The sequence below is a fragment of the Bombina bombina genome, chromosome 3 (assembly GCF_027579735.1).
Source record: "Bombina bombina isolate aBomBom1 chromosome 3, aBomBom1.pri, whole genome shotgun sequence".
Lineage (NCBI taxonomy): Eukaryota > Metazoa > Chordata > Amphibia > Anura > Bombinatoridae > Bombina > Bombina bombina.
The window spans coordinates 863357030-863373792 of NC_069501.1; the positions used below are offsets into that span (position 1 = coordinate 863357030).

A 16763-nucleotide genomic window follows, 5' to 3' on the forward strand; every position below is an offset into this window, starting at 1 on the left:
TGCCTGCCTTTTTTTCCTAACACCCAAGATCTCATATCTTTTGAGCTCTTATAACTTTTTTTGTGCAATATTTTTTTAAATCATTTTTATTAGACAGTGTTAATATGAGTGTAGCTGTACTTTGTAATGTATTGCTGAAGTGTTTTGTGCAAGTTTTTAGTTTAGTAAACCGTTTGCGCCTCACTTGTAATCTAGCCCATTAAGTTTAAACAGCTTTTATTTTTCATGCTAAAATTACTCTTAACATGTTTAACTGTTGCTCTTTTTTATACATGGGGAAAAAAATGGGTACCATGCCTCTTTAAGAGCCCTGAAAATGTCTTGTAGGTTTATAAATACTTCAAGAAGCAAAAAGGCGATATACTCTATTTAGAACTATAATGATTTTAATCCTTAATTAAACATTTTACCAGCTTTTATTTATTTTTGCAAAAATATTTAGTATTTAGGCACTCAATAAATCAGCATTTTATATTGTGTTTGTGTGTGACTGGCTCCTATAATTTATCATCCATTGGCATATGTAACATATATGTCTAAAACACACCTTGTGCGATTTGTGGCAACGTCTTGGGGATTTTCTATATTCTCTTTTTGATTCACCCACGCAGAAATAGTTGATATACTTTTTATTTATTTTTTTGCTCAAAGAACAATATAAAAAGTATCTTGATTCTCAGTGGCTACATAAATGGATAGACTGGTATGCTAAATAATTTGCCAATTCCTGACGTGTGGGCAGCATTCCAAAAAAAAAGTGACAGATTATTTGTATTTATAGCCAAAAAAGTCTTCAAATTGGGCAGAATACAAGAATGCAACTTTGAAATCTAATAGGATTATGCAGAATAATAATGCTGTTAAAGGTGTGTGGTCAGTGGGTCTTTTGCACAAGGAAGTCATCATCAAGTGGTAGCATAGTGCTCCACTTTAATGCCCATATAGGTGTGATGGTCAGTTGTCCACATTTTTAGGCCATAGTGTAACACTATCATTTAGAAACAAAACTTAGAAATAACGTTTCCAAGACCTGAACATTTCAATCTGCCAGTTTATTAAACTGATCACCATTGTGGCGTTGTTTGTGTTTTTTTTTTAATTTTTTTTTAAATTTGTATTTTGCTAACAATGCTGCAGTATTTTAAGCATATTTTCTTTTATAGTGTCTGCATTGTGATAAAGCATTTATGAACTATTCCTTTTTGCAAAGTCACATGCAAAGGAGACATCAGGAAACTGCAAGCCATGGTAAGTTGTTTTTTTGTATGGGTTTTTAAAAAAAATAAATAAATTAAAAAAAAATACTCTTATAAAGGTAATTTATGAGTATAGCATAAAGCATTTCTTTGTCTAGATTTAGATGTATAAGGGGTTGGTAATGTATACATCCATTATATGATGTTTTTAGGAAAAGTAATAGATATTGTTTCTTTTTTTTTTTTTAGACATGGTTTTAAAAGTATAATGCTGGTGGCAGATTGCTTCATTGCCGCTCATAGTCTATTCAAATTTAAACTTTCGATTCAGATGGAGCAGAGAATTTTTTTTTTTTTAAATTTATTCTTTATTAACCAACAAAAAGTAATGGTATACAATAATACGGACTTGGCTCACATAAAAAAAAAGAACAACAACAAAAAAGAGTTATCATCATCTGAAGGTTCACACAATTTCAGCCCAATAAACAAGAGGAAAAAAAAAAAAAAAAAAAAGATTGTATTTGATGGCATCTAGCCCATAGTCTTCTCCAAGAAGAGATTACTTTTCTTAAAGTCCGAAAAACAAACAACCTTAAATCACCTTATGTTGGGTTTTTTCTTTTCTTTTTTTTTTTTTTTTGGTAGGAAGTGGAGCAGACAATTTTAAGCAACTTTCTAATTTACTCCTATTTATACATTTTTCTTCATTCTCTTGCTATCTTTATTTGAAAAAGCAAGAATGTAAGCATAGGAGCAGGCCCATTTTTGGTTTAGAACATGGGTAGCACTTTCTGATTTGTGTCTAAATGTAGCCACCAATCAGCAAGTGCTACCCAGATTCTGAACTAAAAAAGGGCTGGCTCCTAAGCTTACATTCAAATAAAGATAGCAAGAGAACAAAGAAAATTTCACAATAGGAATAAATTAGAAAGCTGCTTAAAATTGCATGGTCTATCTGAATCATGAAAGTTTATTTTTGAATAAACTATTCATTTAAACTGGGCAGTGTATACTTCGTGTTTTCTTTATAATAAATAAAAGAACACTTAAAGTAATTTTATATATATATATATATATATATATATATATATATATATATGGTTTGACAGATTTGTTCATATGATTTTATATTATATACACAAATGGCAGTGGATAACTCTTTGGCATCTATTTACACAAATATGAACATTTATTAATTGCAGGGCCACTTATTATTCACAAAAAATAACTATTAAAGGGACAGTCTACACCAGAATTGTTATTGTTTTAAAAGATAGATAATCCCTTTTTCTCTTGCTAGGTGTATCCAGTCCACGGATCATCCATTACTTGTGGGATATTCTCCTTCCCAACAGGAAGTTGCAAGAGGATCACCCACAGCAGAGCTGCTATATAGCTCCTCCCCCAGCTGTCATATCCAGTCATTCTCTTGCAAGCCTTAACCAAGATGGAGGTCGTAAGAGGAGTGTGGTGTTTTATACTTAGTTTATTCTTCAATCAAAAGTTTGTTATTTTTAAATGGTGCCGGAGTGTACTGTTTATCTCAGGCAGTATTTAGAAGAAGAATCTGCCTGCGTTTTCTATGATCTTAGCAGAAGTAACTAAGATCCATGGCTGTTCTCACATATTCTGAGGAGTGAGGTAACTTCAGAGAGGGAATGGCGTGCAGGTTTTCCTGCAATAAGGTATGTGCAGTTAAAATATTTTTCTAGGGATGGAATTTGCTAGAAAATGCTGCTGATACCGAACTAATGTAAGTAAAGCCTTAAATGCAGTGAGAGCGACTGGTATCAGGCTTATTAATAGAGATACATACTCTTATAAAAATGTAATATAAAACGTTTGCTGGCATGTTTAATCGTTTTTATATGTATTTGGTGATAAAACTTATTGGGGCCTAGTTTTTTTCCACATGGCTGGCTTGAATTTTGCCTAGAAACAGTTTCCTTAGGCTTTCCACTGTTGTAATATGAGTGGGAGGGGCCTATTTTGCCGGTTTTTTGCACAGCAAAAATTACAGACACAGACATCCAGCTTCTTCCTGCATGATCCAGGACATCTCTGGAGGGCTCAAAAGGCTTCAAAGTCATTTTTGAGGGAGGTAAAAAGCCACAGTAGGGCTGTGGCAGTTGTTGTGACTGTTTGAAAAAACGTTTTTGTCATTTATTATTCTGTTTTGGGTATTAAGGGGTTAATCATCCATTTGCAAGTGGGTGCAATGCTCTGCTAACTTGTTACATACACTGTAAAAATTTCGTTAGTGTAACTGCCTTTTTTCACTGTTATTTCAAATTTTGACAACATTTGTGTTTCTTAAAGGTGCAGTAACATTTTTTATATTGCTTGTAAACTTGTTTAAAGTGTTTTCCAAGCTTGCTAGTCTCATTGCTAGTCTGTTTAAACATGTCTGACACAGAGGAAACTACTTGTTCATTATATTTGAAAGCCATGGTGGAGCCCCATAGGAGAATGTGTACTAAATGTATTGATTTCACCTTAAACAGTAAAGATCAGTCATTAAATGTAAAAGAAATATCACCAGAAGATTCTGACGAGGGGGAAGTTATGCCGACTAACTCTCCCCACGTGTCAGACCCTTCGCCTCCCGCTCAGGGGATGCACGCTAATATGGCGCCAATTACATCAGGGACGCCCATAGCGATTACCTTGCAGGACATGGCTGCAATCATGAATAATACCCTGTCAGAGGTATTATCCAGGTTGCCTGAATTAAGAGGCAAGCGTGATTGCTCTGGGGTTAGGAGAAATACAGAGCGCGCAGATGCTGTAAGGGCCATGTCAGATACTGCGTCACAATATGCAGATCATGAGGACGGAGAGCTTCAGTCTGTGGGTGACATCTCTGATTCGGGGAAACCTGATTCAGAGATTTCTAATTTTAAATTTAAGCTTGAGAACCTCTGTGTGTTGCTTGGGGAGGTATTAGCTGCTCTGAATGACTGTAACACAGTTTCAGTACCAGAGAAATTGTGTAGGCTGGATAAATACTATGCGGTGCCGGTGTGTACTGATGTTTTTCCTATACCTAAAAGGCTTACAGAAATTATTAGCAAGGAGTGGGATAGACCGGGTGTGCCTTTTTCCCCACCTTCTATATTTAGAAAAATGTTTCCAATAGACGCCACTACACGGGACTTATGGCAGACGGTCCCTAAGGTGGAGGGAGCAGTTTCTACTTTAGCAAAGCGTACCACTATCCCGGTTGAGGACAGTTGTGCTTTTTCAGATCCAATGGATAAAAAATTGGAGGGTTACCTTAAGAAAATGTTTATTCAACAAGGTTTTATTTTACAGCCCCTTGCATGCATTGCGCCTGTCACGGCCGCGGCGGCATTCTGGTTTGAGGCCCTGGAAGAGGCCATCCATACAGCTCCATTGACTGAAATTATTGACAAGCTTAGAACACTTAAGCTAGCTAACTCATTTGTTTCTGATGCCATTGTTCATTTGACTAAACTAACGGCTAAGAATTCCGAATTCGCCATCCAAGCGCGTAGGGCGCTATGGCTTAAATCCTGGTCAGCTGACGTGACTTCGAAGTCTAAATTACTCAACATTCCTTTCAAGGGGCAGACCTTATTCGGGCCTGGTTTGAAGGAAATTATTGCTGACATTACTGGAGATAAGGGTCACACCCTTCCTCAGGACAGGGCCAAAGCAAAGGCCAAACAGTCTAATTTTTGTGCCTTTCGAAATTTCAAGGCAGGTGCAGCATCAACTTCCTCCGCTTCAAAACAAGAGGGAACTTTTGCTCAATCTAAGCAGGCCTGGAAACCTAACCAGTCCTGGAACAAAGGCAAGCAGGCCAGAAAGCCTGCTGCTGCCTCTAAGACAGCATGAAGGAACGGCCCCCTATCCGGCGACGGATCTAGTAGGGGGCAGACTTTCTCTCTTCGCCCAGGCGTGGGCAAGAGATGTTCAGGATCCCTGGGCGTTGGAGATCATATCTCAGGGATATCTTCTGGACTTCAAAGCTTCCCCTCCACAAGGGTAATTTCATCTATCTGCAAATCAGATAAAGAAAGAGGCATTCCTACGCTGTGTGCAAGACCTCCTAGTTATGGGAGTGATCATCCAGTTCCGCGGACGGAACAAGGACAGGGTTTTTATTCAAATCTGTTTGTGGTTCCCAAGAAAGAGGGAACCTTCAGACCAATTTTGGATCTAAAGATCTTAAACAAATTCCTCAGAGTTCCATCTTTCAAAATGGAAACTATTCGGACCATCCTACCCATGATCCAAGAAGGTCAGTACATGACCACAGTGGACTTAAAGGATGCCTACCTTCACATACCGATTCACAAAGATCATCATCGGTTTCTAAGGTTTGCCTTTCTAGACAGGCATTACCAATTTGTAGCTCTTCCCTTAGGGTTGGCTACAGCCCCGAGAATCTTTACAAAGGTTCTGGGCTCACTTCTGGCGGTTCTAAGACCGCGAGGCATAGCGGTGGCTCCGTATCTAGACTACATCCTGATACAGGAGTCAAGCTTTCAAGTTGCCAAGTCTCATACAGAGATAGTTCTGGCATTCCTGAGGTCGCACGGGTGGAAAGTGAACGAGGAAAAGAGTTCTCTATCCCCACTCACAAGAGTCTCCTTCTTAGGGACTCTTATAGATTCTGTAGAAATGAAAATTTACCTGACGGAGTCCAGGTTATCAAAACTTCTAAATGCTTGCTGTGTTCTTCACTCCATTCCGCGCCCTTCGGTAGCTCAGTGTATGGAGGTAATCGGCTTAATGGTAGCGACAATGGACATAGTGCCATTTGCGCGCCTTCATCTCAGACCGCTGCAATTATGCATGCTGAGTCAGTGGAATGGGGATTACACAGATTTGTCCCCTCTGCTAAATCTGGATCAAGAGACCAGAGATTCTCTTCTCTGGTGGTTGTCTCGGGTACACCTGTCCAAGGGTATGACCTTTCGCAGGCCAGATTGGACAATTGTAACAACAGATGCCAGCCTTCTAGGTTGGGGTGCAGTCTGGAACTCCCTGAAGGCACAGGGATCGAGAAACTCCTTCCAATAAATATTCTGGAGTTAAGAGCGATATTCAATGCTCTTCTGGCTTGGCCTCAGTTAGCAACACTGAGGTTCATCAGATTTCAGTCGGACAACATCACGACTGTGGCTTACATCAACCATCAAGGGGGAACCAGGAGTTCCCTAGCGATGTTAGAAGTCTCAAAAATAATTTGCTGGGCAGAGTACCACTCTTGCCACCTGTCAGCAATCCATATCCCAGGCGTGGAGAACTGGGAGGCGGATTTTCCATCCGGGGGAGTGGGAACTCAATTGATTCATCGTTGGGGCAAACCAGAGTTGGATCTCATGGCGTCTCGCCAGAACGCCAAGCTTCCTTGTTACGGATCCAGGTCCAGGGACCCAGAAGCGACGCTGATAGATGCTCTAGCAGCGACTTGGTTCTTCAACCTGGCTTATGTGTTTCCACCGTTTCCTCTGCTCCCTCGACTGATTGCCAAAATCAAGCAGGAGAGAGCATCTGTGATTCTGATAGCGACTGCGTGGCCACGCAGGACTTGGTATGCAGACCTAGTGGACATGTCATCCTTTCCACCATGGACTCTGCCTCTAAGACAGGACCTTCTGATACAAGGTCCTTTCAATCATCCAAATCTAATTTCTCTGAGACTGACTGCATGGAGATTGAACGCTTGATTCTATTAAAGCGTGGCTTCTCCGAGTCAGTCAATAATACTTTAATACAGGCACGAATGCCTGTTACCAGGAAAATCTACCACAAGATATGGAGTAAATATCTTTATTGGTGTGAATCCAAGAATTACTCATGGAGTAAGGTTAGGATTCCTAGAATATTGTCCTTTCTCCAAGAGGGCTTGGACAAAGGATTATCGGCTAGTTCCTTAAAGGGACAGATTTCTGCTCTGTTTATTCCTTTGCACAAGCGTCTGGCAGAGGTTCCAGACGTCCAGGCATTTTGCCAGGCTTTGGTTAGAATTAAGCCTGTGTTTAAACCTGTTGCTACCCCGTGGAGCTTAAACTTGGTTCTTAAGGTTCTTCAAGGAGTTCCGTTTGAACCCCTTCATTCCATTGATATTAAACTTTTATCTTGGAAAGTTCTGTTTTTGATGGCTATTTCCTCGGCTCGGAGAGTCTCTGAGCTATCTGCCTTACAATGTGATTCTCCTTATCTGATTTTTCATTCAGACAAGGTAGTTCTGCGTACCAAACCTGGGTTTTTACCTAAGGTGGTTTCTAACAGGAATATCAATCAAGAGATTGTTGTTCCATCATTGTGTCCTAATCCTTCTTCAAAGAAGGAACGTCTTTTGCATAATCTGGACGTAGTCCGTGCCTTGAAGTTTTACTTACAGGCTACTAAAGATTTTCGTCAAACATCTTCCCTGTTTGTCGTTTACTCTGGACAGAGGAGAGGTCAAAAAGCTTCGGCAACCTCTCTTTCCTTTTGGCTTCGGAGCGTAATACGCCTAGCGTATGAGACTGCTGGAAAGCAGCCCCTTGAAAGCATTACAGCTCATTCTACTAGAGCTGTGGCTTCCACCTGGGCCTTTAAAAATGAGGCCTCTGTTGAACAGATTTGCAAGGCCGCGACTTGGTCTTCGCTTCACACCTTTTCCAAATTTTACAAATTTGATACTTTTGCTTCTTCGGAGGCTGTTTTTGGGAGAAAGGTTCTTCAGGCAGTGGTTCCTTCCGCTTAATCCTGCCTTGTCCCTTCCATCATCCGTGTACTTTAGCTTTGGTATTGGTATCCCACAAGTAATGGATGATCCGTGGACTGGATACACTTAACAAGAGAAAACATAATTTATGCTTACCTGATAAATTTATTTCTCTTGTAGTGTATCCAGTCCACGGCCCGCCCTGTCCTTTTAAGGCAGGTCTAAATTTTAATTAAACTACAGTCACCACTGCACCCTATGGTTTCTCCTTTCTCAGTTTGTTTTCGGTCGAATGACTGGATATGACAGCTGGGGGAGGAGCTATATAGCAGCTCTGCTGTGGGTGATCCTCTTGCAACTTCCTGTTGGGAAGGAGAATATCCCACAAGTAATGGATGATCCGTGGACTGGATACACTACAAGAGAAATAAATTTATCAGGTAAGCATAAATTATGTTTTTACCCATTCCCCAGTTTTGCATAACCAACACAGCTATATTTATATATATTTTTACCTCTGTGATTATCTTGTATCTGAGCCTCTGCAAACTTCCCCTTTTTTCAGTTCTTTTGACAGACTTGCAGTTTAGCCAATCAGTGATAGCTCCAAGGTAACTTCACGTGCATGAGCACAGTGTTATCTATAAGAAATTCATGAACTAACACTCTCTGGTGGTGAAAAACCTGTTAATGCATTCTTAAGAGGCGGCCTTCAAGGTCTAAGAAATTAGCATATGAACCTCCTAGGTTAAGCTTTCAACTAAGAATACCAAGAGAACAAAGCAACATTGGTGATAAAAGTAAATGGGAAAATTGTTTAAAATTACATGCCCTATCTGAATCATGAAAGTTTATTTTGGACTAGACTGTCCCTTTAATCCTGGGATTGTTCAATTACATACTTGACAGCATTCAGTGGCAATCATGTTGTGAAATGACCTCTTTCTGGGCACCTACACTTCTGTACTGAAAAGCTCTGTGCCCATGAATCACTTTAGACAACTTGGTGTTTTATGGCAAATGTGTTCAAAAGGTGAAGGTATTTAAATAATTTGTGTGGATTCTCCTGCCCTTTAGCTTCCCTGTGACTTTCACCAGAATTGAGCTTAACCAGGAATCCAGACTCAGTAGCAGCTCTCCGGGCTTGGCTAAGTGGTTCCTTAAGTGCATAGTTTGCCTGGTGTGGGACCTGGCAGAGGAACTGTAAATCCTGCACAGGATCAACACACTAGATGTCAGGAGGACCCCATACCCAAAGAATTAGTGAGAAATTAGAGCAGTGATTACGCACAGGCAGAATAACACTGTAGGGGCTAGTAGAGAGAAGCCAGCAGCACAATCAATGAACCTAATAGTAGAATTGAGTAACTCAGTGCCAAGTAATTTTATCACTAGCAGCCTTGTAATGCTGTATGTTTAAGGCTTGTTGGTCCCCTCTATCTGTATCTTTGATAACAATGCGGAACTGATGCAGCCAGTTCTTTTTCTACCTCTTTCGAGTAACATGTTGATTTTAGCTCTGCTTTGTCTGAAGAGTTGTTTGTTCTGCAGACCTACCAACCTGTTATAATCATGCAAGATCCGGGACAGTTGCAAGGTATTTACAAGGCTTATCTACCGTAAAAGCTATCACTGAATCAGTGATTCATTTTTGCAAATGCATTGGGGAAAAAGCCTTCTAAAACAGAATCATGATTAAGGGGCTCTGTTAAAGAGAGTAAGGTAACTACAATAATACAATAACAGCCACATTGCCATCATTAACAAGTTTTATTATTTTAATCTGATTGTATCATAGTAAGCAGCTTTTGAAATGAAGGTTTTGCATATTTTACTAAGAATTGTTTACTAAGACTCTCTTGTCAAAAATTTGCTAGTTTAGCTGTATATAAACTGATGCTGGCAGGAAGGATAGGGTTATTAGTATCTCAGGGTTATTTGTAGGAAGAGGTCTCCTAAAGATGTATGAGAAATTTCTGTCAACTCCAGCAAAACACACAGTAGTTCCCATTAGCCCTGAATATGTCACTACCATGAGCGGGAAAAAATGATTCATTGGTAATTCTCAGCCTTTTTTATTTCCTTGTTAATATGAGGAGAGTCCACAGCTTTATTCCTAACTTGTGAGAATACAGAACTTGGCCACCAGGAGGAGGCAAAGACACCCCAGCCAAAGGCTTAAATACCTCCCCCACTTCTCTCATCCCCCAGTCATTCTTTGCCTTTTGTCACAGGAGGTTGACAGAGAAGTGTCAGAAGATTTCGGAGTAGTTCCTTAGGAAGGGTATATGCCCTTCGAGATGGGACTGGAGTTTTAAGTAGTCTTGTCAGCCTCTTAATATCTCCTGAGGGGGATTATTGAACAGTGGGGGTTTTTAATCATATTTGTTATGTGATTTCGACTGCTTCTGTGTAAAAACGTTTGGGCTCTTACGCTGATACGGAACGTACAGGTTATTTTCATTTTGAGAGCTGCGCAGTTTCTTTATATTAAGATGGCACGCTTTATCCTTATCAGGGCCAGGTCCTGCATGAGCACCATGTGACCGGGAGTGGTCACATTTCCTCCCCCCGCTTCCGATTCCTGACCAGGTGTCTGTGGAGAGGAGCATCTTCTCTATCTGTCTGGGTCATAGGAGGTGGTGAGTGCCCCAGCAATTGAGTGTATAAGGTGCCAGTTGTTTTTTCTTTTTCTATAATTTTCTATAGACGAGTTATGGAGGTTTCAGATTTTTTAGAGGGGGATCCCTCCGATACAGAATTTGATACCTGTGTACAGTGTTCCCTCTAAGGCCAGTTTTCTGTGCTGCCCAGCAATGAAATAGTTAATTAGGCAACCACACCCTGCAATTAGCAAACACTGCACAATGCAGACTTTAAAGTATGGTTCTCTTGTTAACTGTTTCATTGCTGGGCTGCACACAAAACTGGGCTTAGGGGGAACACTGCCTGTGTATATTGTGAGGAGGCCCGGATAATCCAGCGCTCTCAATTATGTTCCGTATTCCGCAATAGGGTGTTCTCATCAACCAATGTTGAGATGTTAGAGACCATTGAGCCATCCGCCTCTGAGGATTCTTCGTCCAGTGAGGTGTGTTCCCTAGATTCTCTTCCTACATATGCAGTTTTCCCGAGTTCCGATCCTCCTTCGCCTGTAAGGGTTTTTTTTTCCACCAGAGGTTACTACGCAGTTCCGCATGGCCATCTCTGTGGCCTTAGCGATGTTACCTATTCCTGCTACGCGTAAGCGAAGAGGTAATCCAGGCTCTCATGCCCAAGGACATTCGTGTAAAATAACGATTGTGTCCAATCAGTCCTCTGGGGATGCGGTTCCCTCTGAGGCTTCAGAAGAAGAACCTCCAGGGTCGGAGTCTGCTGACTTGGGTCCTTCGACTGCGGAGGGCTTAGCATTTAGATTTATTGGCATACCTGCATTTACTCCTGAGAGAGGTTTTGGCGATGTTAGAAGTTCTCGGTACTGATCCGTCAGTTGAATCTCAGTCCTCTAAATCTGATAACGATCTTAACTAGACGAGGGGAGGATGGGATCCTATTCCTTGTCGTCTTGTTTTACTTTTTGTTTTATTGTTTATTTAGAATCCCAGTTCCGAGCTCTATGTGTGTCGTATGACAGGCAGGACCTGTATTTTGTTTGCACACTTCTTTTTCAGGGCATTTGCCTGTTTTCTTTTACTTTGCTATTCCGTTCTGGATAGTTTTTTGTTTTTTAGTGCTCTGGGTTGTTATAGAAACTCTACTTAGAAGGACTTTTTGTCACTATCGACTTTGATGGTCGAGATTGTTGGAAGCTTATAGATTTCTGTTCGGGGTGATAGTTTCTCTGATGATTTAAAAAGAAAATGTAAGTCTCGGAGCTTAATTTCTTTAATTTGATTATTCAGTTGTTCTAGTTTTGCTGGAACTTAAGAGTTTCGTTTCACCCTGGATTGTTCCGGCACATACGTTGTATCCTAGATGACAGGCAGGACTTGTTGTGGATACTAGTTTGGTTTACTCCTTCTTTCTATAGGAGTTGTTTTTTTTTTTCTAGATTTCCGGTCCAGGTACAACAGGACATCTATACTAGTTAACAGGCTGGACCTGTTTAGGTATTATCTGGGGTGGGTGGGTGCTTGATACTGGATCATATGGATCTAGGGGTCCTAGAGGCCGGAACTAGGCTTCTTTCTGGACAATTGTCTTCTCAGAGAAAGGGAAGTTTGTCAAGTGAGTCATTGTCCTTGTATCTATCGCACTGTGGGAATATTTTCCTCCACTGTTGGTGCATGCCCTAATAGGGGGATGGTCTTCCTGTCCTAATTGGGTTCTAGGATTTTTAAGCAGAGCCTAGTTCTTCTTTTCGTTGGAGAATGTAAGGCCTAGATTTGGAGTTTGGCGGTAGATGGGCTGTTAACGCTACGCGGGCTTTTTTCTGGCCGCACCATAAAATTAACTCTGGTATCGAGAGTCCAAAAAAATGCTGCGTTAGGCTCCAAAAAAGGAGCGTAGAGCATTTTTACCGCAAATGCAACTCTCGATACCAGAGTTGCTTACGGATGCGGCCAGCCTCAAAAACGTGCTTGTGCACGATTCTCCCATAGGAAACAATGGGGCTGTTTGAGCTGAAAAAAAAACTAACACCTGCAAAAAAGCAGCGTTCAGCTCCTAACGCAGCCCCATTGTTTCCTATGGGGAAACACTTCCTATGTCTGCACCTAACACTCTAACATGTACCCCGAGTCTAAACACCCCTACCCTTACACTTATTAACCCCTAATCTGCCGCCCCCGCTATCGCTGACCCCTGCATTATATTATTAACCCCTAATCTTCCGCTCCGTAAACCGCCGCAACTTACATTATCCCTATGTACCCCTAATCTGCTGCCCCTAACACCGCCGACCCCTATATTATATTTATTAACCCCTAACCTGCCCCCCACAACGTCGCCGCCAGCTACTTACAATAATTAACCCCTAATCTGCCGACCGCAAAGCGCCGCCACCTACGTTATCCTTATGTACCCCTAATCTGCTGCCCCTAACACCGCCGACCCCTATATTATATTTATTAACCCCTAATCTGCCCCCCTCAACGTCGCCGACACCTGCCTACACTTATTAACCCCTAATCCGCCTCACTAACCCTATAATAAATAGTATTAACCCCTAATCTGCCCTCCCTAACATCGCCGACACCTAACTTCAATTATTAACCCCTAATCTGACGACCGGAGCTCATCGCTACTATAATAAATGGATTAACCCCTAAAGCTAAGTCTAACCCTAACACTAACACCCCCCTAACTTAAATATAATTTACATCTAACGAAATTAATTAACTCTTATTAAATAAATTATTCCTATTTAAAGCTAAATACTTACCTGTAAAATAAATCCTAATATAGCTACAATTTAAATTATAATTATATTATAGCTATTTTAGGATTAATATTTATTTTACAGGCAACTTTGAAATTATTTTAACCAGGTACAATAGCTATTAAATAGTTAAGAACTATTTAATAGTTACCTAGTTAAAATAATAACAAAATTACCTGTAAAATAAGTCCTAACCTAAGTTATAATTAAACCTAACACTACCCTATCAAATTAATTAAATAAAATACCTACAATTACCTACAATAAAACCTAACACTACACTATCAATAAATAAATTAAATACAATTTCTACAAATAACTACAATTACATAAACTAACTAAAGTACAAAAAATAAAAAAGAACTAAGTTACAAAAAATAAAAAAATATTTACAAACATAAGAAAAATATTACAACAATTTTAAACTAATTACACCTACTCTAAGCCCCCTAATAAAATAACAAAGACCCCCAAAATAAAAAAATTCCCTACCCTATTCTAAATTAATAAATTTAAAAGCTCTTTTACCTTACCAGCCCTGAACAGGGCCCTTTGCGGGCCATGCCCCAAGAAAATCAGCTCTTTTGCCTGTAAAAAAAAACATACAATACCCCCCCCCAACATTACAACCCACCACCCACATACCCCTAATTTAACCCAAACCCCCCTTAAATAAACCTAACACTAAGCCCCTGAAGATCTTCCTACCTTGTCTTCACCTCACCAGGTATCACCGATCCGTCCTGGCATCCGGTGCTGAAAAGGTCCAGAAGAGGCTCCAAAGTCTTCCTCCTATCCGGCAAGAAGAGGACATCCGGACCGGCAAACATCTTCATCCAAGCGGCATCTTCGATCTTCTTCCATCCGGTGCGGAGCGGGTCCATGTTGAAGCAGCCGACGCGGATCCATCCTCTTCTTCCGGCGTCTCCCGACGAATGACGGTTCCTTTAAGGGACGTCATCCAAGATGGCGTCCCTCGAATTCCGATTGGCTGATAGGATTCTATCAGCCAATCGGAATTAAGGTAGGAATATTCTGATTGGCTGATGGAATCAGCCAATCAGAATCAAGTTCAATCCGATTGGCTGATCCAATCAGCCAATCAGATTGAGCTCGCATTCTATTGGCTGTTCTGATCAGCCAATAGAATGCGAGCTCTATCTGATTGGCTGATTGGATCAGCCAATCGGATTGAACTTGATTCTGATTGGCTGATTCCATCAGCCAATCAGAATATTCCTACCTTAATTCCGATTGGCTGATAGAATCCTATCAGCCAATCGGAATTCGAGGGACGCCATCTTGGATGACGTCCCTTAAAGGAACCGTCATTCGTCGGGAGACGCCGTAAGAAGAGGATGGATCCACGTCGGCTGCTTCAACATGGACCCGCTCCGCACCGGATGGAAGAAGATCGAAGATGCCGCTTGGATGAAGATGTTTGCCGGTCCGGATGTCCTCTTCTTGCCGGATAGGAGGAAGACTTTGGAGCCTCTTCTGGACCTCTTCAGCACCGGATGCCAGGACGGATCGGTGATACCTGGTGAGGTGAAGACAAGGTAGGAAGATCTTCAGGGGCTTAGTGTTAGGTTTATTTAAGGGGGGTTTGGGTTAGATTAGGGGTATGTGGGTGGTGGGTTGTAATGTTGGGGGGGGTATTGTATGTTTTTTTTTACAGGCAAAAGAGCTGATTTTTTTGGGGCATGCCCCGCAAAGGGCCCTGTTCAGGGCTGGTAAGGTAAAAGAGCTTTTAAATTTATTAATTTAGAATAGGGTAGGGAATTTTTTTATTTTGGGGGTCTTTGTTATTTTATTAGGGGGCTTAGAGTAGGTGTAATTAGTTTAAAATTGTTGTAATATTTTTCTTATGTTTGTAAATATTTTTTTATTTTTTGTAACTTAGTTCTTTTTTATTTTTTGTACTTTAGTTAGTTTATGTAATTGTAGTTATTTGTAGAAATTGTATTTAATTTATTTATTGATAGTGTAGTGTTAGGTTTTATTGTAGGTAATTGTAGGTATTTTATTTAATTAATTTATTGATAGGGTAGTGTTAGGTTTAATTATAACTTAGGTTAGGACTTATTTTACAGGTAATTTTGTTATTATTTTAACTAGGTAACTATTAAATAGTTCTTAACTATTTAATAGCTATTGTACCTGGTTAAAATAATTACAAAGTTGCCTGTAAAATAAATATTAATCCTAAAATAGCTACAATGTAATTATAATTTATATTGTAGCTATATTAGGATTAATTTTACAGGTAAGTATTTAGCTTTAAATAGGAATAATTTATTTAATAAGAGTTAATTAATTTCGTTAGATTTAAATAATATTTAAGTTAGGGGGGTGTTAGTGTTAGGGTTAGACTTAGCTTTAGGGGTTAATCCATTTATTATAGTAGCGATGAGCTCCGGTCGTCAGATTAGGGGTTAATAATTGAAGTTAGGTGTCGGCGATGTTAGGGAGGGCAGATTAGGGGTTAATACTATTTATGATAGGGTTAGTGAGGCGGATTAGGGGTTAATAACTTTATTATAGTAGCGCTCAGGTCCGCTCGGCAGATTAGGGGTTAATAAGTGTAGGCAGGTGTCGGCGACGTTGAGGGGGGCAGATTAGGGGTTAATAAATATAATATAGGGGTCGGCGGTGTTAGGGGCAGCAGATTAGGGGTACATAAGGATAACGTAGGTGGCGGCGCTTTGCGGTCGGCAGATTAGGGGTTAATTATTGTAAGTAGCTTGCGGCGACGTGGGGGGCAGGTTAGGGGTTAATAAATATAATACAGGGGTCAGCGGGGTTAGGGGCAGCAGATTAGGGGTACATAAGTATAACGTAGGTGGCGGTCGGCAGATTAGGGGTTAAAAAAATTTAATCGAGTTGCGGCAATGTGGGGGGACCTCAGTTTAGGGGTGCATAGTTAGTTTATGGGTGTTAGTGTACTTTAGGGTACAGTAGTTAAGAGCTTTATGAACCGGCGTTAGCCCAGAAAGCTCTTAACTCCTGCTTTTTTCCTGCGGCTGGAGTTTTGTCGTTAGAGCTCTAACGCTCACTTCAGAAACGACTCTAAATACCGGCGTTAGGAAGATCCCATTGAAAAGATAGGATACGCAATTGACGTAAGGGGATCTGCGGTATGGAAAAGTCGCGGCTGAAAAGTGAGCGTTAGACCCTATTTTGAGTGACTCCAAATACCGGCGGTAGCCTAAAACCAGCGTTAGGAGCCTCTAACGCTGGTTTTCGCGGCTAACGCCGAACTCTAAATCTAGGCCTATGGTTCTCCCTTCCTTTGATTAAGAAGAAGGATGTCTTTCCTGGTTCATCCTTTTTGAGCAAATCCGGTTCTTAGGAACCGTATCTTACAGTAGACCTCGTTCTGATCCTAGGTTTCCTTCTTAGGATCTGGGGGTTAAGGTGGCAGTATCCTGCTTACAGAGTTTACTGTAGTTCCTGGGTCTCTGCTTTTATGGGTTTCTTACCTTCACCTGCTAAT

The 16763-nt window shown here is 40.7% G+C and overlaps 1 protein-coding gene across 1 annotated transcript in view; it reads left to right on the forward strand.

Annotated features, from left to right (window-relative positions):
- The window catches only part of DZIP1 (DAZ interacting zinc finger protein 1), a 281110-nt gene that overhangs the window by 14552 nt on the left and 249795 nt on the right, over window positions 1–16763 (forward strand). Inside the window, exon 3 of the mRNA XM_053707838.1 lies at window positions 1164–1248. Within this exon, the coding sequence (XP_053563813.1) occupies window positions 1164–1248 (85 nt within the window). The remainder of the gene's footprint in view (window positions 1–1163; window positions 1249–16763) is intronic.